Consider the following 24969-nt stretch of genomic DNA (forward strand, 5'->3'; position numbering starts at 1 on the left):
TAAGGCCTCCCCAGACAGCCATTTTGCTTCTTTGCATTTTTCTTGGGGATGGGCTAGATCCCTGTCTCCTGTACAATGTCACTAACCTCTGTCCATAGTTCATCAGGCACTCAGTCTGTCAGTTCTAGTCCCTTAAATCTGTTTCTCACTTCCACTGTATAGTCATAAGGGATTTGATTTAGATCATACCTTAATGGTCTAGTGGTTTTCTCCACTTTCTTCAATTTCAGTCTGAATTTGGCAATAAGGAGTTCATGATCCGAGCCACAGTCAGCTCCCAGTCTTTTTTTGCTGACTGTATAGAACTTCTCCATCTTTGGCTGCAAAGAATATGATCAGTTTGATTTTGGTGTTGACCATCTGGTGATGTCCATGTGTAGAGTCTTCTCTTGTGTTGTTGGAAGAGGGTGTTTGCAATGACCAGTGCGTTTTCTTGGCAGAACTCTGTTAGCCTTTGCCCTGCTTCATTCTATACTCCAAGGCCAAATTTGCCAGTTACTCCAGGTGTGTGTTGACTTCCTACTTTTGCATTCCAGTCCTCTATAATGAAAAGGACATCTTTTTTGGGTGTTAGCTCTAGAAGATCTTGTAGGTCTTCATAGAACTGTTCAGCTTCTTCAGCGTTACTGGTTGGGGCATAGACTTGGATATTGAATGGTTTGCCTTGGAAACGAACAGAGATAATTTTTTGTTTTTGACATTGTATCCAAGTACTGCATTTTGGACTCTCTTGTTGACTATGATGGCTACTCCATTTCTTCTAAGGGATTTGTGCCCACAGTAGTAGATATAATGGTCATCTGAGGTAACTTCACCCATTCCAGTCCATCTTAGTTCACTGATTCTTAGAATGTCGATGTTCACTCTTGTCATCTCCTGTTTGACCACTTCCAACAATGGCAACCCACTCCAGTACTCTTGCCTGGAAAATCCCATGGACAGAGCGGGCCTGGTGGGCTGCAGTCTATGGGGTCGCACAGAGTCGGACACGACTGAAGCAACTTAGTAGCAGCAGCAATTTGCCTTGATTCATGGACCTAACATTCCAGGCTCCTATGCAATATTGCTCTTTACAGCATCGAACCCTGCTTCCATCAGCAGTCCCATGCACAACTGGGTGGTGTTTTTACTTTGGCTCCATCCCTTCATTTTTTCTCAAGTTATTTCTCCACTGATCTCCAGTAGCATATTGGGCACCTACCGACCTGGGGAGTTCATCTATCAGTGTCTTATCTTTTTGCCTTTTCATACTGTTCATGGGGTTCTTGAGGCAAGAATACTGAAGTGGTTTGCCATTCCCTTCTCCAGTGGACCACATTCTGTCACACTTCTCCTCCATGACCCAGCCATCGGCATGGCTTAGTTTCATTGAGTTAGACAAGGCTGTGTCCGAGTGATCAGATTGGCTCGTCTGTGATTGGGGTTTCCATCTGTCTGCCCTCTGATCCCCTCTCAGTGCCTACCGTCTTACTTGGGTTTGTCTTACCTTGGACGGTGGTGTCTCTTCATGGCTGCTCCAGCAAAGCGCAGCCGCTGCTCCTTACCTGTGATGCGGGGTTATAAGATATCAGATTATATGTATACAGATGAGATATCATGATTGTGTGATATCTCAAAATTATATTATCTTCGTTTTATTGTAGGGTTGCTAATATATGCAGTTAAATACATGCCAAGTAATAAGTGTATTTTTTATATGCTTTTTAGTGGGTCATTCTCATATCTCGACCCTCTCTTTAGTGGGTCTTTAATTCATAGGCATCTCATTTTTAGCTGTTTTAATTAGTTTTCTCTTATTCTAAGCACCTTCTTACTATTTTTCTCCAGTCTTTATTACTGTATTCTTGGAAAATCATCTTTCTTTAATGCTATTGCTTCACTCTTTTGTTTAAAAACATTTTAATAAAAATCAAGCGTTTAGTATTTATGGCCCTACATCGACTTTTATATTTCCTCACTAAAGCTTCAGCAATGCTGATTTGCACCTTGACACTTGCGTATATATACAATCTTATATTCTTACACAGTTAGTAAGTACTTGTGTTGAAAGATTCCCGAAGACCATTCCCCAGCTCAGTGATTCTCTTGGAGGACTCAGAGGATTCCACATGTAGTCGTACTTGTGACCATGGTTTATTACAGTGAAAGAATCTGAAGCAAAATCAACAAAACAAAAGCTGCCTGGGATGAAGTCTAGGGAAAACCATTTGTAAACTGCAGAGTCTTTTTCCGGTGGAGTCATGCAGTGTGCAGTTAACTCCCCTGGCAACAAGGATGACAATGCATGTGTGAGATGTCACCATCCAGGAAAGCTCCTTAGAGACAGGCATCCAGGGTTTTCATTTAGGGCTGGTTGTGTGGGCACCTCGTGCCTGGTAGGTACCCAAATTCTGGCCTCCCAGAAGGGAGGTCAGTGTCCACCATAAACCATATTATTTGTTTACAAATTGTTATAGATAATAGAGGAACATTGAGCTACCCTTGGTGATGGCCAGGGAGGCCTGGCGTGCTGCAGTCCATGGGGTTGCAAAGAGTTGGACATGACTGAGCAAATGAACTGAACTGAACTGAATCAGTTAAGAGTGGGAACTCCTCTGAGTTCCAGGATGCTAGCCAAGGATCAGCCTCATCACCAGGCCTTTCAAAGAAAGGATAGTAGTTCTTTTTCATTGTGGTTTTTTGTTTGTTTTTATTTTTGGATGTGCTGGGTCTCTAACTGAGGCATGTGGGCTTAGTTGCCCTGCAACATGTGGGATCTTAGTTCCCTGACCAGGGATTGAACTCATGTGGATTCTTAACTGCTGGACCACCAGGGAAGTCCCTGGCCCACTATGTTAATGCTCTTCCCCATAGTCTCCCATTCTCTCCTTTCAATGAAATGGTTATTCTCTTAAAAACTTTCTGATTAACATTACAGAGTTCCATTTCACAAAATATTTTTTGAAGATTGAGGGGCAGGAGGAGAAGGGGACAACAGGATGAGATGGTTGGATGGCATCACTGACTTAATGGACATGAGTTTGGGTGGACTCCAGGAGTTGGTGATGGACAGGGAGGCCTGGCGTGCTGTGGTTCATGGGGTCGCAAAGAGTCCGACACGACTGAGCAACTGAACTGTGTGTGAGAACCAAAGATACTATACAGATGGGTGAAACATAGTGTAAAAGCAGGTGAATATTGGTACAAGTCAAACTGCAGTAGATTCCTGGGGAGGGATATGAATTAAGTACCATCCAAGCAGAGAAGAGGAAGAGCTGAATGCAAAGAAGTGGGTAAAGATTTTCTCCAAAGAGATGTTATTTCCCTTGAGCCTTGTGGGTGAGTGAGAAGGAGGTAGATGAGATAAAGTAGGCGAGGGTACACAAGGTAGAGAGAAAGTACGTGCAGAGGTACAGAGGTGTGAAAATATATGGTGGTTTGTGACAAAAGTGACTGGGAATCTATCAGTTTTCAGAGAGGTTGGTGAAAGAAGATGTTGAAGTTAGAAGAGGTAGAGTGGAATGTGAAGGATTCATTTTAAATTTGATTAATTTTTATTGGAGTATAGCTTTACAGTGTTGTGCTATTAATAGTTTCTGTTGTGCAGGAGAGTGAATCAGCTGCATTTATATACATATCATATATATGTATGATATGTATTGCCAATAAGATCATCTATACCATTTTTCTAGATTCTACGTATATGTGTTCATATACAGCATTTGTTTTTCTCTTTCTGACTTACTTCACTCTGTATGACAGTCTCTAGTCCATCTACATCTCTACAAGTGATCCAAGCTCATTCTGTTTTATGGCTGAGTAATAGTTTTATTGTATATATGTGCCACATCTTTATTCATTTCTCTGTTGATGGACATTTAAGTTGTTCTCATGTCCTGGCTGTTGTAAATAGCGCTATAGTGAACATTGGGGTACATGTGTCTTTTTGAAGGATGATTTTTTAAAACTAAGAAATGTTTTATTTCTTCACACAGCATATAGGACCCAAATAATTTTTATTACAGTTGTGATTTTAGAAATACAATACTGGTAGTAGCATAAAGCTTTTTTTCCCCCAAACTGCATGTAGACCTTGACTCATTAGTAGGTTGTGAAATTCAGTTTAACTGGTTGTTTATAGTTTTTTCTAAGGAATAGGGATTTTATTATATAATATCCTGGAGTGTACATGGTAAGGTGTTTCGTGAAACATTTGCTATAAATGTAAGTGTGGATAGGCACACATGTGTACTGGGATGCCGTTCAAGTGCATTTCTCACATTGGATTGCAGCCAAAAAAGCCTGAAAACACTTTTTTCAAAAGATGAATTGCAAGCCTAGAGCCGAGTTAGGGAGCTATTTTAGTCTTATCTCCAGCAGTATGGTGAACTAGATAACTTGAGAATGTTTCTGCTACTTAGGCCTAGGAACACTGAACAAAAAATAGGTCATAACATGCATAGCAGAATGATTAAGGACCTTAGTGAGATACTCAGGGGTTAGAATGAAGGGTAACTGAAAATTGAGTAGTAAGTGCGTGAGCTAAGATTAAGGGTTGAGGGGTTTGAGGGAGAAGGTGCTTGGTCCCCTGAACTTAGGGGCATTGGTTTTAACAATAGGCTGTTAGTGCTAAGAGGTGAGAACCATCCAAAAGTCAGTGCAGGGCATTAATTAGGAGTTGGAGCTCTCTTGCCATGGAGCCTGGGTTGAGGGGAAAAAATCTATGAGATGCACAGCTGAGCTTCCATACCTGTAAGGGTTTGGAGTGCAAATTCATACTACCCATGTGGTCTTGACACCTGTGGTTTGGGAAATTGACATAAGAATTGGATCCTAAGCCAGTTCTTGAGGTGCTTGGCAAAAGCACTGCAGAGTGGCACCTGTCAGCCCAGGCCATGCTTCTTTCTTATAGTTAGAAGCTACACTGGGAATCAAACTACCATAAGTGAGAACCAGCATATACAACAGACTGAGGGATTAGATTCCCCAGAACTGCAGCCAGCCAGTGTGTACTCAGTCATGGCTGACTCTCTGCGACTCCATGGACTGTAGCCCCCACCATGCTCCTCTGTCCTTGGAATCTTCCATGCAGGGATACTGGAATGGGTTGCCATTTCCTACTCCAGGGATTGAACCCACATCTCTTGCATCTCTTCCATTGGCAGGTGGATTCTTTACCAGCTGTGCCACTTGGGAAGCCCAGAATGTAGCAAAGAGAGCTAATTGGTAGGCACTATAAAATTAGTCTCCTTGAAAATGATTAAAAGCAAAAGGGAGAATCTAAAACATAAAAGACCCTAAGAGGGAAAAAAAAGAAAAAGAATTTCTAGACATTAAAATTTCATTAAAATTAAAAAGTCATTCTGAGTTAAACTCTAGACTCAACAGATGAGAGAATTAATGAACTAGAAGATGGCTTATGGAATATCACCTAGAATACAGCAGGTAAAGAAGGTGTAAAGCAGTAGGAGATATGAAACTGAGTCATGAGAACAAGAATGAAAAGTTACTACTGTTCCTAATGAATCCCAGGTGTAGAGATTAGAAATAATGTGGGAGAGACAATATTCAATAATATAATGAAGAATTTTCCAGAATTGATGAAAGTCAGATTTAAAAAATACAGTGTCTGAAGGCAAAAGTAAAGATAAATACATGACTAGGTGCTTCAGAATGAATCTGAAGAACACCAAAGACATCAGGAGGATCTGAAAGCAACCAAAGATAAAACACAGACATTAGATCACTGGATAAAACAATATCCAGTGATCAGATGATGCAAGTCTGATGTCGAGGGTGGAAGGGCCTGGGAGACGTGTCAGAGAATTAGAGGAGGCATCGTTTGGTAACTCAGTGAATGTTGAGTTACAAGTTTTAGGAGGAAATTCAAGATGATGCCGGGATTTGTGTTCTGGCTGCTCAGGTAGATAACGTCATTTTGACTGGAACGCAGGAGGATGAAGCTTTGGGCTGTTGCCAAGGATTTGAGGAGTGGATCAGGGAATCATAACATTGTTTAGGACTTGTTGAGTGTGAAGTAGCTGTAGGACGTCTGTGCACAGCTGTCTGCAGATAATCAGTCTAGAAAGGCTGATCATTAGGTATGTGGGTTCACAATGAGGTCCAGCTGTATAGCACAGGGAGCTATAGTCAATATCCAGTGATAAACTACAATGGAAAAGAATATGAAAAAGAATAGCTGGTTCACATTGTGGTACAGCAGAGATTAACATAACTTTATAAACAACTATACTTCAATACGGAGAAGGCAATGGCACCCCACTCCAGTACTCTTGCCTGGAAAATCCCATGGATGGAGGGCCTGGTGGACTGCAGTCCATGGGGTCGCTAAGAGTCGGACCCGACTGAGTGACTTCCCTTTCACTTTTCACTTTCATGCACTGGAGAAGGAAATGGCAACCCACTCCAGTGTTCTAGCCTAGAGAATCCCAGGGACGGGGGAGCCTGGTGGGCTGCCATCTGTGGGGTCACACAGAGTCAGACATGACTGAAGCGACTTAGCAGCAGCAGCATACTTCAATAAAATAAAGAATATGTAGGTTATCTTTGTAAGTGGTCACTGAAACCATGAGATTGCCAAGGTTTGGGATACAAAGCGAGAAGAGATGATGTCATGTTTAAGAACCTGGAGAAATGAACCTTGTCCAGAAATAGCTGGAGAATGAGCAGTGAGTGTGTGGGACCTGGAAGGAGGAGGATAAATGTGAGAAGCTTACTGAGATTTGATCAGTTGGAGATCTTGAAAAGAAAATGCACTTAATTCTTTGAATTCGCTTAAAATGCACTTAAAAGTGCAAGGAGTTAGGACCATACATATGACATGTTGCCAACCAGGGAACCCCATCAGAAGTGCAGTACTTGAGACGTTTATTTGGGCTTATCACATAGGTACCCCCGACCTTTGAGAAGGTCTGCTCTGAGTGTTGGAAGTGATACCAGGCTTCAGTGTTTCAAGGGATGGATGGGAGGTGAGAAGTTGGAGAACACTGAAGAAAGTTAGATAGCAGAGGAAGAAAAGACTTACCTTTGTCTTGTTTAAAACATTAATAACTTACCGTGTGCCAGTCTACCACTTCAGAAATGTTTTTGCATTTCTCACATGTCTGTCTTAGTCTTTGAAGATAGAAACGTTATTGCTCTTCTCTCCTAATGCTATTATGAAACAGCAGTGCTTGTTAAATGATGAAGCATTTTTTTTTTTCCTTTGGGGTTGTGGTTTTAATCTACATGGAGCTTCATTGGATTAGAATATAAACACTTGATCGTGTCCCCTCTAACACTGAAGGCATCAGAGCTGGTGAGAACAGACACAGGCTGGGCCCGAGGGCTGCCTTGGCCTCTTCTACCCTGTGTGCCATTTCCTATGACCTCAGTCCTGCCTTAGTTTTTTTTTTTAATTGAGGTATAGTTGGTATAAGTTATAGGTATACAATGTAGTGATTCACAATTTTTAAAGGTTATGCTCCATTTATAGTTATAAAATATTGGCTATACCATAAAAAAAGAATGAAATGCCATTTGCAGCAACATGGATGGACCTAGAGATGATCATACTAAGTGAAGTCAGTCAGAGAAAGATGAATACCACATGAAACCACTTGTACATGGAATCCAAAAAAAACGAAAAAGATACAAATGAATTTATTTACAGAATGGAAGTAGACTCAGACATAAAAAATAAATTTGTAGTTACCAAAGGGGACAGGTGAGGATGTGGGATAAATTAGCAATATAGGTTGAACAGACACTGCTGGTGCTGCTGCTGCTGCTGCTACTGCTACTACTAGTACTACTACTACTACTACTAAGTCACTTCAGTCGTGTCCGACTCTGTGTGACCCCATAGACGGCAGCCCACCAGGCTCCCCCGTCCCTGGGATTCTGCAGGCTAAAACACTGGAGTGGGTTGCTATTTCTTTCCCCAAAGCATGAAAGTGAAAAGTGAAAGGGAAGTCACTCAGTTGTGTCCAACTCTTAGCGACCCCATGGACTGCAGCCTACCAGGCTCCTCCATCCATGGGATTTTCCAGGCAAGAGTACTGGAGTGGGGTGCCATTGCCTTCTCCACAACAGACACTACTATATTTGAAATAGATAAGCAACAAGGTTCTGTTTTATAGCATAGGGAACTATATTCAATATATAGTAATAACCTATAAGGGAAAAGAATATGGAAAAGTGTGTGTGTGTGTATATATATGTATATGTATGTATGTATAACTGAATCACTTTGCTGTATACTTGAAACTTACTCAGCATTGTAAATTAACTGTACTTCAGTATAGAAAAAAATATTGGCTATATTCCCTGTATCATAGACTCTTGTAGGTTATTTTAAGCATAATAGTTTGTTCCTGTTAATCCCCGACTCCTGTCTTGCCCCACCCAATCTCCCTCTCCTGACTAATTTGTTCCCTGTATCTGTAAGTCGGTTTCTTTCTTGTATTTATTAGTTGTATTTGATGAAGCAATTTTTGGTGCCACTTACTACCTTGCACCAAGATTTTCTTCTCAAGTGCCCATCCTCATTGTAATTAAAAAAACAAGCCCAAACTTTATTATTTACTTTTGGCTGCACCGTGTCTTTGTTGCCTGTGGGCTTTCTCTAGTTGCGGCCAGCAGGGACTCCTCTCCGGCTGTGTGTGTGCTTCTCATGGTGGTGGCTTCTCTTGTTGCAGAACACGTGCTCTAGGGCGTGGGTTTGGTAGTTGTGGCACAAGGGATTAAGTTGCCCCACGGCATGTGGAATCTTCCCGGATCAGGGATGGAACCCACGTCCCCCTGTGTTGGCAGGTGGAGTCTCAACCACTGGACCACCAGTGAAGTCCTTTGTAGTTTTAAAGAAATTATTTCTTGTGTATTGATCTTCTTTCTTCCACCTTTTCCTCATTTATTCATTTGGAATAATGAAGACTAAAGAGGTTATTTAGGGTTAGTTTGAAACCCTGAAAAGGTTGGTTGACGTTGGAGATGCATCGTTCTTTACACTTGAACTCCTTTTGCTTCTGTAGGAAGAATATAAAACAACAGACTTGTGAAGTCATTGTTGGGGCCCAGTGTGGCAGTGCTGTGTTACGAGGAGCCCATGTCTATGTCCCTGGAATCGTATCAGCCTCAAAATGTGAGTATACTGTTCAGGTTTCTCTGTAAAATAGCTGCTAACATTTATGTGTATCATCGAATTGAAAATTCATTAAATCCTCACTTAGATACATTTCAAATTTGCTTTAACAAAGATCTTTGCTAAGTTGTGCATTTAGTATAGCCTGTTGAGGTGTGTATCTGAGAAGGACTAACGAATCAGGCATCCGTATGTGGGTTTTCTGCCCATTTCTTTTATTCCCTTTGAGGACATCTGTGATGAAGTTAGAGGATCATGACTGATGAAAAGAGTGGAAGATGTCAGTGAAATTTTGTTTTCCATTCTTTACTCAATTGTGCTGAAAGCTCAGGCTGCTAAACTGTCATTTGCAGGGGAAACATTCCAAGTCTGGAATCAATATTGGGATGAAACTCAGTATTCTTAATTTACTCTTTTAAGTTATGTTAGATTTGAGGAAAATAATTGAAATAGAAGATACCTTTCCTTTTCTGCTCAGCTAAAGGCTTTCAATTGAGGTTGGATGTTTGCTGTTTTTTTTTTTTCTTGACCCTCGCAAGGCATGTGGGATATTAGTTCCCAGATTGGGGGTTGAACAGATGTCCCTTGTATTAGGAGTCTTAACCACTGGACAGCCGGGGAAGTCCCTGAGGTTGGATGTTTCGAAGACTCTTCTGCATCTTTGTTTTCCTAGGGAAAAAAAATAGATTTATTGTTGTCAAACATTTGAAAGTAAACAGTTGTATTTTCTGTCAGAAGTTATAGTGAGACCATGAGCCAGGTTAGACTGCTTCATGTCCACTACTGATGCCCCTAGGCTTCCCCAGTCTTAAAGCTTGAAGAATTTTCGCGGTTCTTCTAAAGAACAGTTATGTCACTGTAATATGACTTTCTTCTTTTCTCTAGTTATGAAAGGTGGAGATGATGTTTCCGTATACTCTGACATTAAAGGCAAATGTAAGAAAGGAGCCAAAGAATTTGATGGAACAAAAATATTTCTTGGAAATGGGATTTCTGAACTAAGCCGCAAAGAGATCTTCAGTGGGCTGCCTGAACTGAAGTATGTCAGCAACTGTTGTTTTGGGGAAAATAAGCATCCTTTTTGTGGTTTAAAGAAAGTGTAAAATAATGTAAAAATATGTATAATTGCATTATATGTCTAATTTTTTTTGTTATAAGTTCAATTGGAAAATACTTGTTTAACACATACTGCCATTTTTTGGGTGGGGGGAAATACGCTTTTAGTTAAAAGCATAAATGCTCAGATTAAGGAGTCTCTTAAGTTGAAAAGTTTTGCATCTTTGATAACATTATTTATCTTGATAAAGGATGAGTTAGATGGCCTCTCCAGATCTTTTTTAACAGTCTGTGAGAAAAGCTTATAGTTTTAATATTAAAAAGAAAAAAAAATTTTAACTAAAAAATTTACCAGAAAGCCAGTACTGATATGAATACTTGTGGTTAAAAATTAACGTTTGGATTTACTCACACCTCACTTTTATTATTTTTTTAATTTAAAAAATGTATTTACTTATTCCCACGCTGGGTCTTCGTTGTGGTGCCCGGGCTTCTCTTGTTGAGGAGCTCCGGCTCTCGGCGCAGGGGCTTCAGCAGTTGTAGCCTCGGGCTGCAGAGCACAGGCTCCGTAGTTGTGGCGCACGGGCTTAGTTGCTCTGCGGCATGTGGGATCTTCTCAGATGAAGGATCGAATCTGTGTCCCCGGCATTGGCAGGTGGTTTCTTATCCACTGGGCCACCATGGAAATCCTGCTCACCTGAATTAGAACAAGTTAGTGTAAAATCATCTCTGGTCGCTACAAGTGAAAGTGAAAGTCACTCAGTCATGTCCAACTCTTTGCGACCCCATGGACTATACAGTCCATGGAATTCTCCAGGCCAGAATACTGGAGTGGGTAGCCTTTCCCTTCTCCAGGGGATGTTCCCAACCCAGGGATCGAACCCATGTCTCCCACATTACATGTGGATTCTTTCCTAGCTGAGCCACCAGGGAAGCCCAAGAATACTGGAGTGGGTAGCCTATCCCTGCCAGTGGATCTTCCCGACCCAGAAATCGAACTGGGGTCTCCTGCATTGCAGGTGGATTCTTTACCAGTAGGCGCTAAGCAAATTAAATCTGCGTCTAATCCAGTTTCTTATAATTTTTAAAATCAAAATACAGTTGATTTATAGTGTGTTCATTTCTACTATACAGCAAAGTGACTCAGATATACATATGTACATATTCTTTTTTATATTCTTTTCCATTATGTTTATTACAGGATATTGAATGTAGTTCCCTATGCTATACAGAAGGACCTTGCTGTTTATCCATCCTGTATATAAAACTTATATCTCTTAATCCTAAACTCCCAATCCACCTCTTGCCCCAACTCCCTCTTGGAAACCACAAGTCTGTGAGTCTGTTTCTGTTTTGTAGGTAGGTTCATTTGTGTCTTTATTATTGCTTAGTGTTTTCAGGCTGTTTCAGAAATTCTGTAGACAGCTCTGTTACTACAAAGTTGACAGCTAATGGAGACACACTGAAAGCTGTGAATTTATTCAGCTAAAAGACAGCCACTTACCTGATTCCTGGGACAGTTTTTCATATTTCAGCAATTTGAATTTATAGTTGATATTAATTCTTCTAAAGACATAGGCTATTCCCTCCATCCAGAGGTGGCAGTACTTTCCAGATGACCAAGAACAAATAAATTCTTCATCTTGGAAGTGCTTCTGAATATGAAGATTATGCATACATTGATGTGTTAATCTTTGGGTCTGCAATAGGGAGTTGATAGTTTGACTGCTTCCTTTAGTTTGTTATAGGCGGTACACATTTCATCTTCTTATTTGATGTGGTGGTTCCAGTAATTGGGTCCATAGACTTCTGAGTACTGTTCTGTTTGTTGGTAGGAGTAGAATGTAGCCATCTTTCAAGAAACTGTTGATTTTTAGAAAAAATTCTTAATTTTTTTTGGAGTATAAGAATATTTACAATGTTGCATTAGTTATAAATGTACAGAAATGTGATTTAGTTCATATATCTATTTTTTGGATTATTTTCCCATATAGATTATTACAGAGTATTCAGTAGAGTTCCTTATACCCTATAGTAGGTCCTTGTTGATTATCTGTTTTATATATAGTTCAGTTCAGTTGCTCAGTTGTGTCCGACTCTTTGTGACCCCATGAACCGCAGCACGCCAGGCCTCCCTGTCCATCACCAACTCCCGGAGCCCACCCAAACCTGTGTCCATTGAGTCAGTGATGCCACCCAACCATCTCATCCTCTGTCGTCCCCTTCTCCTCCTGCCCTCAATCTTTCCCAGCATCAGGGTCTTTTCAAATGAGTCAGCACTTCAGGTGGCCAAAGTATTGGAGTTTCAGCTTCAACATCAGTCCTTCCAGTGAACACCCAGGACTGATCTCCTTTAGGATGGACTGGTTGGATCCCCTTGCAGTCCAAGGGACTCTCAAGAGTCTTCTTCAACACTGCAGTTCAAAAGCATCAATACTTTGGCACTCAGCTTTCTTTATAGTCCAACTCTCACATCCATACATGACCACTGGAAAAACCATAGCCTTGACTAGACAGACCTCTGTTGACAAAGTAATGTCTCTGCTTTTTAATATGCTGTTTAGGTTGGTCATAACTTTCCTTCCAAGGAGTAAGCGACTTTTAATTTCATGGCTGCAGTCACCATCTGCAGTGATTTTGGAGCCCAGAAAAATAAAGTCAGCCACCATTTCCACTGTTTGCCCATCTATTTGCCATGAAGTGATGGGACCAGATGCCATGATCTTCGTTTTCTGAATGTTGAGTTTCACGCCAACTTTTTCACTCTCCTCTTTCACTTTCATCAAGAGGCTCTTTAGTTGTTTTTCACTTTCTGCCATAAGGGTGGTGTCATCTGCATATCTGAGGTTTTTGCTACTTGTCCCCGCAGTCTTGATTCCAGCTTGTTAATTCCAGCCTCTGATCTGTCCCTCCCTGTTGTCTTTCCCCCGGTAACCATATTTGTAATCTAAGTCTGTAAGTCTGTTTCTGTTTTGTAAATATGTTCATTTGTATCATTTTTTTTTTAGATTCCACTTATGAGTGATACCATATGATATTTGTCTTTTGTCTGACTTACTTAGTATGATAATCTCTAGGTTCATTCATGTTCTTGCAAGTAGCATTATTTCATTCCTTTTTATGACTAATATTCCATTACACACACACACACAACACACACACACACACACACACACACTCACATACTCACACACCACATCTTTATCCATTTCTCTGTCGATGGACATTTAGGTGCTTCCATGGTGACTGCAGCCATGAAATTAAAAGACGCTTACTCCTTGGAAGGAAAGTTATGACCAACCTAGATAGCATATTCAAAAGCAGAGACATTACTTTGCCAACAAAGGTCCGTCTAGTCAAGGCTATGGTTTTTCCTGTGGTCATGTATGGATGTGAGAGTTGGACTGTGAACAAAGCTGAGTGCCGAAGAATTGATGCTTTTGAACTGTGGTGTTGGAGAAGACTCCTGAGAGTCCCTTGGACTGCAAGGAGATCCAACCAGTCCATTCTGAAGGAGATCAGCCCTGGGATTTCTTTGGAAGGAATGATGCCGAGGCTGAAACTCCAGTACTTTGGCCACCTCATGTGAAGAGTTGACTCATCAGAAAAGACTCTGATGCTGGGAGGGATTGGGGGCAGGAGGAGAAGGGGACGACAGAGGATGAGATGGCTGGATGGCATCACTGACTTGATGGACGTGAGTCTGAGTGAACTCCGGGAGTTGGTGATGGACAGGGAGGCCTGGCGTGCTGCGATTCATGGGGTCGCAAAGAGTCGGACATGACTGAGCGACTGATCTGATCTGATGTCTTGACTGTTGTGAACTGTGCTGCAATAGATATGGGGGTGCATGTATCTTTTCAAAATATGATTTTCTTCAGATATTATGCCCAGGAATAGGATTTTTGGATCACATGGTGGCTCTATTTTTAGTTTGTTTTTTTAAGAATTTTTATTTTGTATTGGGGTATAGCTGATTAACAATGTTGTGATGGTTTCAGGTGAACAACAGAGGGACTCAGCCATGGATATACATGTATCCATTCTCCCCCAGACCCTGCCTCCCATTCAGGCTGCCACTTAACACTGAGCAGAGTTCTGTGTGATACTCAATAGGTCCTTGTGGTTATCCATTTTAAATGCATACATGGCCACCAATCTCCCTAACTATTCCTCCCCGCCCAACAATCATAAGTTCATTTTTTAAGTCTGTGAGTCTCTTTCTGTTTTGTATCATTTTTTTTTTAGATTCTGCATAAAAGACATGCATATGGTAATTCTTCTCTGTCCGACTTCCCTCAGTATGACACGCTCTAGGTCCATCCATGTTGCTTCAAATGGCATTATTTCATTCTTTTTAATGGCTGAGTAATATTCCATTGTATATATGTAACACATTTTCTTTATCAGTTCTTCTGTTGATGGACATTTAGGTTGCTTCCACGTCTTGGTCATTGTAAACAGTGCTGCAGTGAACATTATTGAGCATGTATCTTTTTGAAATATGATTTTCTTTGGATATATGCTCAGGAGAGGGATCGCTTTATGTGGTGGCTCTATTTTTAGTTTTTTAAGGAACCTCCATACTGTTCTCCAAATTGCACCAACTTACATTCCCACCAACAGTGTAGGTAGGAGGGTTCCCTTTTTCCCGCACCCTCTACAGCATTTATTGTTTGTAGACTTTTTGATAATGACCATTCTGACCTGTGTGAGGTGATAACTCATTGTAGTTTTGATTTGCAGTTCTCAAATAATTAGTGATGTTGAACGTCTTCTTATGAGCTGTTTGGCCATCCGCATGTCTTTGGAGAAATGTCTGTTTAGATCTTTCCATTTTTTGATTGGGTTGTTTGAGTTTTTGATATAGAACTACATGAGGTGTTTGTATACTTTGGAGATTGGTTGCATCTTTTTCTCCCATTTTGTTGGTTGTCTTTTTGTTTTGTTTATGGTTTCCTTTGCTGTGCAAAAACTTTTGGATTTATTTAGGTCCCATTTGTTTGTTTTTGTTTTATTTTCATTACTCTAGATGGTGGATTCAAAAAACTATTGCTGTGATTTATGTAAAAGAGTGTTCTGCCTATGTTTTTCTCTATAGAGTTTTGTAGTATCCAGCCTTACCTTTAAGTCTTTAATCTGTTTTGAGTTTATTTTTGTATATGGTGTTAAATATATTCTAATTTCATTCTTTTACATGCTGCTGTCCAGTTTTCTCAGAACCACTTATTGAAAAGACTGTCTTTTCCCCATTATATATAGTCTTGCCTCCTTTGTCATAGATTAATTGACCAGAGGTGTTTGGATTTATTTCTGGGCTTTATGCCCTGTTCCATTGATCTGTAAGTCTGCCTTTGTGCCAGTATGAGACTGTTTGGATGACTGTAGCTTTGTAGTATAGCTTGAAGCCAGGGTGTCTGATTCCTCTGGTTCTGTTTTTCTTTCTCAAGATTGCTTTGGCTATTCAGGGTCTTTTGTGTTTTCTGCACAGATTTTAAAAATATATATATTTATTTACTTACATATTTATTTGGCTCACTAGGTCTTAGTTGTGGCATTCAGGTTCTAGTTCCCTGACAAGGGATTGAACCTAGGCTCCCTGCATTGGGAGCATGGAGTCTTAGCCACCGGACCATCAGGGAAGTCCCTGCATACAAATTAAAAAAATTTATTGTTCTAGTTCTTTGAAAAGGAATTGCATTGAACCTGTAGATTGCCTTTGGTAGTTATTTTGAAAATATGTTGAAAATATTTCCAACCCAAGAACATGGTATATCTTTCCATCTGTTAGTGTCATCTTCGATTTCTTTCATCAGTGTCTTATAGATTTCAGAGTACAGATCTTTTGCCTCCTTCAGTTCAGTTCTGTCACTCAGTCATGTCTGACTCTCTGCGACCCCATGAATCACAGCAAGCCAGGCCTCCCTGTCCATCACCAACTCCCGGAGTTCACTCAGACTCACGTCCATCGAGTCAGTGATGCCTTCCTGCCATCTCATCCTCTGTCGTCCCCTTCTCCTCCTGCCCCCAATAGTTTATTCCTAGGTATTTTATTCTTTTTGATGCAGTGGTAAATGGGATCATTTCCTTCTCTTTATGATCTTTTGTTTTTAGTGCATAGGAATGTAAGAGATTTCTGTATATTTGGTACTCTGTAACCTTACTGAATTCATTGATAAGCTCTAATAGTTTTTGGTAGCATCTTTAGGATTTTCTGTGTATAGTATTATGTCATCTGCAGTAATAGTTTTCTTTTCCAACCTGGATTCCTTTTATTTCTTTTGGTTCTCTGATTGCCATGGCTAGGACTTCAAAAACTGTGTTGAATAAAAGTGATGAGTGGGACATCTTCTCTTGTTCCTAATCTTAGAGGAAATGCTTTCAGCTTTTCATCGTTGAGAACATGTCAGCTGGAGGTTTGTCACGTGTGGCCTTTGTTATGTTGAAGTATGTTCCCTCTGTGCCTACTTGCTGAAGAGTTTTCATCACAAATGGGTGTTGAATTTTGTCAAAAACTTTTTCTGCATCTACAGAGACAATCATGTTTTTTATTCAGTTTGTTAATGTGTGTGTCACACTTATTGATTTACAGATATTGAAAAATCCTTGCATCCCTGGGATAAATCCCACTTGATTATGGTGTACGATCCTTTTAATGTATTGTTGCATTTGGTTTGCTAGTATTTTGTTCAGGATTTTTGTATCTATGTTTATCAGTGATATTGGCCTGTAATTTTCCTTTTTTGTGTGGAATCTTTGGTTTTGGTATCAGGGTGACAGTGGCCTCAGAGAAGTTTGGGAGGGTGCCTTCCTCAGTAATTTTTGGAAATAATTTCATAAGGATAGGTGTTAACTCTTTTCTAAACATTTGATAAAATTCACCTATGTAACCTTTTAGTCCTGGACTTTGTTCTTTGGAAGTTTTTCTATTTTTAAGTTTTGCCTGTGCTGGGTCTTCACTGCTGTGTGTGGGTTTTCTCTTGTTGCAAAGAGTGGGGTTACTCTCTAGTTGCAGTGCACGGGTTTCTTGTTGCAGTGGCTTCTCTTGTCGTGGAACACAGGCTCTAGGCGCTCTGGCTTCAGTAGTTTTGGCTTGCTGGCCCTAGGCTGTGTGGGCTTCAGTAGTTGTGGCGCAGGGGCTCACTGGTTGTGGCTTGCGGGCCCTGGAGCATGCAGGCTTTAGTTGCTGTGGCTTGCAGGCTCTAGAGCATGGACTCAGTATTTGTGGCAGATGGGCTTAGTTGCTCCGTGGCTTGTGAAATCTTCCCAGATCAGGGATTGAACCTCTGCATTGGCGGGCGGGTTCTCATCCATTGTGCCAGTAGGGAAGTCCCGTTGGGAGTGTTTTAATCACAGTTTCAGTTTCGTTACTTGTGACTGGTCTCTTCTCATATTTTCTATTTCTTCCTGGTTCAGTTTTGGGAGAGTGTTCATTTCTAAGAATTTGTTCATTTCTTCCAGGTTGTCCATTTTATTGGCATATAGCTGTTTGTAGTAGTCTCTTGTGATACTTTGTATTTCTGTGGTGTCCATTGCAACTTCCCCTTTTTCATTTCTAATTTTATTGATCTGAGCTTTCTTCCTCTGTTTCTTGATAAATCTGGCTAAAGGTTTTTCGATTTTGTTCATCTTTTCAAACATACGTTTATCTTTTAGTTTCATTGATCTTTTCTGTTGTTTTCTTCATTTCCATTTCATGTATTTCTGCTCTGATCTTTATGATTTTCTCTTTGATTTCTTCAGTGATCCACTGGCGGTTTAGTAGCATATTGTTTAGCTGCTGTGTGTGTGTGTGTTTTTTTTCTTATAATTTATTTCTAATCTCATAGTATTGTGGTTGGAAAAAATGCTTGATATGATTTGAATTTTCTTACATTTTCCCAGGCTTGATCTGTGGCCCGAGATGTGATCTATCTTGGAGAATATTCATGTGCACTTAAAAAGAAGGTGTATTCTGCTAGTTTCAGATAGAATCTGCTATGAACATAAATAAGTCCATCTGGTCTAATGTGTCAATTAAGGCCTATTTTTTCTTATTTTCTGTGTGGATGACCTATCTATTGATGAAATCTGTGTTAGAGTCTACCAGTATTGTTGTGTTATTGTCAGTTTCTTCTTTTATGGCTGTTAGCTTTTGCCTTAAATGTTGAGGTGCTCCTATGTTGGATGCGTGTATATTTACAATTGTTGCATCTTCTTGGATTGATGCCTTGATTATTACGTAAAGTCCTTATTACTTGTAATAATTTTTATTTTAAAGTCTATTTTGTCTGACATTAGTGTTGCTACTCCAGCTTTTTTTTGATTTCCATTTTTGTGGAATACTTTTTTTTCATCCCCTTACTTTCAGTCTATATGAGTCCCTAAATCTGAAGTGGTTCTCTTATAGGCTGCATGTATATGAATTTTGTTCTTGTATCCATTCACCCAGTCTCTGTCTTTTGGTTGGAACATTTAATCCAGTTACATGTAAGATAATGATTGATATGTATATATTTTTATTTCCATTCTGCTAATTGTTTTGGATTTGTTTTTGTAGGTCTTTTTCTTTCCCTTCTTCTTTTGTTCTCTTCTGTTGTGATTTGATGACCAAGTCTTTAGGGTATGTTTTGATTGCTTTTTCTTTTGTGTGTGTGTATATGCAATAGAAAATTTTTGGTTTATGTTTCCCATGAGGTTTTGATACAGCAGTTTATATGTATTTACAAGATTGTTTTAAGTTGCTGATCTCCTAATTTCCAGTGGATTGTCAATATCCTGCATTTTACTCTTCTCACAGTTGCTGGTTTTGACATCATATTTGTGTATGGATTATTTCCTACCTTTACTGTATATTTGCCTTTACTGGTGAGCTTTCCCATTCACAATTTTCTTGTTTCTAGGGTGGCCTTGTCTTTTCCCTCCAGAGAAGTTCCTTTGACATTTGTTGTAAAGCTGGTTTGGGGGTGCTGAATTCTCTTAGCTTTTGCTTGTCTGTGAAGCTTTTGATTTCTTTGTCGAATCTGAATGAGAGCCTTGCTGAGTAGAGTATTCTTGTAGTAAGATTTTCCTTTCATTGCTTTAAATGTATTGTGCAGAAGCCCTCTGGCCTGCAGAGTTTCTGCTGAATAATCTAACAATCTTATGGGAAAACCCTCATCTTTTATTTGTTGCTTTTCCCTTGTTGATTTTAGTGTTTTCTTTGTTTTTAATTTTTGTCAGTTTGATTAATACACATCTTGGCTTTTCCTCCTTGGATTTATCCAGTGTGGTATTCTGCACTTCCTGGACTTAGGTGACTGTTTCCTTTCCCATGTTAGGGAATTTTCAGTTTTTATCTCTTCAAATATTTTCTCAGGCCCATTCTCTCTTTTCTTTCTGAGATCCCTGTAATGTGAATGTAGGTGCTTTTTGATGTTGTCCCAGAGGTCTCTAGACTGCCCACATTTCTTTTCATTCTTTTTTCTATATTCTGTTCCACAGCAGTGCTTTCCAGCATTCTGTCTTCCAGCTCATTTATCTGTTCTTTGTCCTCATTTATTCCGCTATTGATTCCTTCTAGTGCATTTTTCATTTCAGTTATTATATTTCCAATGCTGTTTGTTGTTTAAATCTTCCAGGTGTTTATTAAACATTTCTTGTATCTTTTTGCTCTGTGCCTCCATGCTTTTTTGAGATCTTGGATCATCTTTACTGTCATTTCTGTAATTCTTTTTCTGTCTCCTCTTCACTTAGCTGTTTTCCTGGTGTTTTATCTCATTCCTTTGTCTGGAACGTATTTGTCTGCTGTCTCATTTTATCTAACTTTCTGTTTTCTGTTACACAGACTGCAGGATTATAGTTCCTCTTTCTTCTGGTGTCTGCCCCTAGGTGGGTGCGGCTTGTCTAAGGGGCTTGTGCAGACTTCCTGGTGGGAGGGACTGGTGCCTGCCCACTGCTGGGTGGAACTGGGTCTTGTCCCTCTGGTGGGCAGGGCTTTTCAAGGGGTATGTGTTCAGGAAGACTTTGAAGTGTGGTGATGAGTGGGACTGTGTTTTTGCCCTGTTGGTTGGTTGGCCTGAGCTTCCCAACACTAGATCCTAAGGGATATATTGGGCGGGACTGGGCCTTGGTGCCAATGAATACTCCCCAGCACCCCTGCCACCAGTGTCCTTGTCCCCACAGTGAGCTACAGGTGCCCCTCACCTCCCCAGGAGACCCTCCAAGACCAGCAGGTAGGTCTGGCCCAGGGTCCTATGAGGTCACTCCTTTTCCAACTGGGTCCCAGGGCACATAAGACCTGTGTGTCCTCTGGGGCATTTGTTTCCCCTAGTCCTATGACATTCCTGTGATCAAGCCCTGCTGGCCTTCAAAGCCAAATGCTCTGGGGTCTCATCTGCCTGATGCCAGACCCCCAGCCTGAGGAGCCTGACATGGGCTCAGAAGTCACTCTCCGAGTGCATGGGAGAACCTCTGTGATCCTGTTATTTTCCAGTTTCTGGGTCATCCATCCATCTGGTCATTCATCCATCCGGGTACAGGGTTTGATTGCATTATGAATGCATCCCTTCTGCAATCTTGTTGTGGCCTCTTCTTTGTCTTTGGAAGTTGAACATCTTTATTGGTGGGTTCTGGTTCTGGTTTGTTGATGGTTGTTCAGTATTCAGTTGTGACTTTGGTGTTTTCGTGAGAGGAGGTGAGCTCAGGTCCTTCTGTTCCACCATCTTGTCAGGAAATCAAGAAGCTGTTGATTTTTAAACTCAGCTTTCTGTTAGGATTTCTTTGTCTGCCTATGTGAAAAAAAGCATGCTTCTACAACAAAGAAATGCTGCATTTATATACTGCTTATATTCTTTTTAAACTTTAGAACCAACTTCACTAATAGTATATTTGAACATTCAGTTAGTGAATTTGTGTCCATTGGTTTCTTGAATGCAAGTTGTGTCGAATCATCCATAGGCTCAGATTGATTAATATACCAACAGATTGTTTATTCTATGAGATCTTATATTTTGCATTATTATATGGAGGTACATTGTACAGAAATAGTTTTAAAGGGAAAGAGTAAACTCATACATGAGCAATAACTGGCTAAAATTATTCTTTTTCATGTTATTTTCAATTAAATACTATACAGATGGATACTTTTTTGCTGGTAGGTGTGGTCAGGAGGAGATAGTCAAAGGGGAACCAGATCCTGAAGTATAGGTGGGACCTGAGTTAGGATGGCAAGTATATGTTAATTTCAGTATTTTCCAGAGGACTGAAGTCCTACAGGTCAGAGTCATTTGAATTACAGAGGAGTGATCATTCAGAGCATGCAGTATGGGTCTAGACTCTGGGGGTTGGGACAAGGTGTTGATCAAAGTGCCCAGTTGTCTCAAGGAAGAACTGACTTTTGAATATGAGGCAGTGATGTTTCAAGTCTTTGTATTTTCTGCTAAGGGGAAGGAACCATTTAATTTAAAAGTGGTTTGATTTAATCCTGATTGGAGCAAGGACTAGAGTTTTAACTCTGAGTGAAGGTGCAGATTTGGAAAAACCAAGTGTTAAACAGACGAGTGAGGGTAAAGGCATGGGATGAAGAAGAAAAGGAGTTAACCTTTGTTGTCAGACCCACCGCAGTGACAGTCATGAATATCTACTGAAATTATGTCACTCTTACAGGGCAGCATAAACTTACTCTGCTGTGGCATAAGAAGAAATACATAGGGAATTACCTGGCAGTCCAGTGGTTTGGATTCCATGCTTCTTCCATTGCAGAGGCCTGGGTTTGCTCCCTGGTATGGGAACTAAGATCCTGGGAACTAAGTGCCACTCAGTTCAGTTCAGTTCAATTGTTCAGTCGTGTCTGACTTTTTGCGACCCCATGAACCGCAGCATGCCAGGCCTCCCTGTCCAGCAGCAACTCCCAAAGTCCACCCAAACCCATGTCCATCGAGTCCATGATGCAATCCAACCATCTCATCCTCTGTCGTCCCCTTCTCCTCCTGCCCTCAATCTTTCCCAGCATCAGGGTCTTTTCTAATGAGTCAGCTCTTCGTATCAGGTGGCCAAAGTATTGGAGTATCAGCTTCAACATCAGTCCCTCCAGTGAACACCCAGGACGGATCTCCTTTAGGATGGACGGGTTGGATCTCCTTGCAGTCAAAGAGACTCTCAAGAGTCTTCTCCAACACCACTATTCAAAAGCAACAATTCTGCACTCAGCTTTCTTTATAGTCCAACTCTCACATCCATACATGACCACTGGAAAAACCATAGCCTTGACTAGATGGACCTTTGCTGGCAAAGTAATGTCTCTGCTTTTTAATATGCTGTCTAGGTTGGTCATAACTTTCCTTCCAAGGAGTAAGTGTCTTTTAGTTTCATGGCTGCAGTCACCATCTGCAGTGATTTTAGAGCCCAGAAAAATAAAGTCTGACACTGTTTCCACTGTTTCCCCATCTATTTCCCATGAAGTGGTGGGACCAGATGCCATGAACTTAGTTTTCTGAATGTTGAGCTTTAAGCCAACTTTTTCACTCTCCTCTTTCACTTTCATCAAGAAGCTCTTTGGTTCTTCTTTACTTTCTGCCATAAGGGTATGCACTTTCTGCATATCTGAGGTTATTGATATTTCTCCCGGAAATCTTGATTCCAGCTTGTGCTTCCTCCAGCCCAGCGTTTCTCATGATGTACTCTGCATAGAAGTTAAATAAGAAGGGTGACAATATACAGCCTTGATGTACTCCTTTTTCTATTTGGAACCAGTCTGTTGTTCATGTCCAGTTCTAACTGTTGCTTCCTCACCTGTATACAGGTTTCTCAAGAGGCAGGTCAGGTAGTCCCATCTCTTGCCATCTCTTTCAGAATTTCCACAGTTTTTTGTGATCCACACAGTCAAAGGCTTTGGCATAGTCAATAAAGCAGAAATAGATGTTTTTCTGGAAATCTCTTTCTTTTTCCATGATCCAGTGGATGTTGGCAGTTTGATCTCTGGTTCCTCTGCCTTTTCTAAAACCAGCTTGAACATCTGGAAGTTCACAGTTCATGTATTGCACAAGCCTGGCTTGGAGAATTTTGAGTATTACTTTACTAGCGTGTGAGATGAGTGCAATTGTGTGGTAGTTTGAACATTCTTTGGGATTGCCTTGCTTTGGGATTGGAATGAAAACTGACCTTTCCAGTCCTGTGGCCACTGCTGAGTTTTCCAAATTTGCTGACATATTGAGTGCAGCACTTTGACAGCATCATCTTTTAGGGTTTGAAATAGCTCAACTGGAATTCCATCACCTCCACTAGCTTTGTTTGTAGTGATGCTTCCTAAGCATCACCTGACTTTGCATTCCAGGATGTCCGGCTCTAGGTGAGTGTGAGTGATCACACCTTCGTGATAATCTGGGTCGTGAAGATCTTTTTTGTACAGTTCTTTTGTGTATTCTTGCCACCTCTTCTTAATATATTCTGCTTCTGTTAGGTCCATACCATTTCTGTCCTTTATCGAGCCCATCTTTGCATGAAATGTTCCCTTGATATCTCTAATTTTCTTGAAGAGATCTCTAGTCTTTCCCATTCTATTGTTTTCCTCTATTTCTTTGCATTGATTGCTGAGGAAGGCTTTCTTATCTCTCCTTGCTATTCTTTGGAACTCTGCATTCAAATGGGTATATCTTTCCTTTCCTTCTTTGCTTTTCACTTCCCTTCTTTTCACAGCTATTTGTAAGGCCTCCTCAGACAGCCATTTTGCTTTTTTGCATTTCTTTTTCTTGGGGATGGTCTTGATCCCTGTCTCCTGTACAATGTCACGAACCTCATTCCATAGTTCATCAGGCACTCTGTCTATCTGATTTAGTCCCTTAAATCTATTTGTCACTGCCACTGTATAGTCATAAGGGATTTGATTTGGGTCATACCTGAATGGTCTAGTGGTTTCCCCCACTTTCTTCAATCTAAGTCTGAATTTGGCAATAAGGAATTTATGATCTGAGCCACAGTCTGTTCCCAGTCTTGTTTTTGCTGACTGTATAGAGCTTCTCCATCTTTGGCTGCAAAGGATATAATCAGTCTGATTTTGGTGTCGACCATCTGGTGATATCCATGTGTAGAGTCTTCTCTTGTGTTGTTGGAAGAGGGTGTTTGCTATGACCAGTGCATTCTCTTGGCAGAACGCTATTAGTCTTTGCCCTGCTTCATTCCGTAGTCCAAGGCCAAATTTGCCAGTTACTCCAGGTGTTTCTTGATTTCCTACTTTTGCATTCCAGTCCCCTATAATGAAAAGGGCATCTTTTTTGGGTGTTAGCTCTAGAAGGTCTTGTAGGTCTTCATAGAACCGTTAAACTTCAGCTTCTTCAGTGTTACTGATCAGGGCATAGACTTTGGTTACTGTGATATTGAATGGTTTGCCTTGGAAACGAACAGAGATCATTCTGTCGTTTTTGAGATTGCATTCAAGTACTTCATTTCAGACTCTCTTGTTGACTATGATGGCTACTTCATTTCTTCTAAGGGATTCCTGCCCACAGTAGTAGATATAATGGTCATCTGAGTTAAATTCACCCATTCCAGTCCATCTTAGTTCGCTGATTCCTAGAATGTCGACGTTCACTCTTGCCATCTCCTGTTTGACCACTTCCAATTTGCCTTGATTCATGGACCTAACATTCCAGGTTCCTATGCAATATTGCTCTTTACAGCATCGAATCTTGCTTGTATCACCAGTCCCATCCACAACTGGGTGTTGTTTTTGCTTTGGCTCCATCCCTTCATTCTTTCTGTAGTTATTTCTCTGCTGATCTCCAGTAGCATATTGGGCACCTGCTGACCTGGGGAGTTCATCTTTTAATGTCCTATCT

At 40.6% G+C, this 24969-nt stretch overlaps 1 protein-coding gene across 4 annotated transcripts in view; it reads left to right on the plus strand.

The window, feature by feature from the left end:
- NSUN6 (NOP2/Sun RNA methyltransferase family member 6) overlaps positions 1-24969 on the plus strand; it is an 87912-nt gene that overhangs the window by 18283 nt on the left and 44660 nt on the right. For all 4 annotated transcript variants that reach the window (XR_003514167.1, XM_027559822.1, XM_027559823.1 and 1 more), the window contains 2 exons: positions 9012-9121; positions 10007-10160. Coding sequence is in view for 3 of the 4 variants with exons in the window: in XM_027559822.1 (XP_027415623.1) it covers positions 9012-9121; positions 10007-10160 (264 nt within the window). In the remaining variant the exon portion in view is untranslated. The remainder of the gene's footprint in view (positions 1-9011; positions 9122-10006; positions 10161-24969) is intronic.

The sequence above is a fragment of the Bos indicus x Bos taurus genome, chromosome 13 (assembly GCF_003369695.1).
Source record: "Bos indicus x Bos taurus breed Angus x Brahman F1 hybrid chromosome 13, Bos_hybrid_MaternalHap_v2.0, whole genome shotgun sequence".
Classification (NCBI taxonomy): domain Eukaryota; kingdom Metazoa; phylum Chordata; class Mammalia; order Artiodactyla; family Bovidae; genus Bos; species Bos indicus x Bos taurus.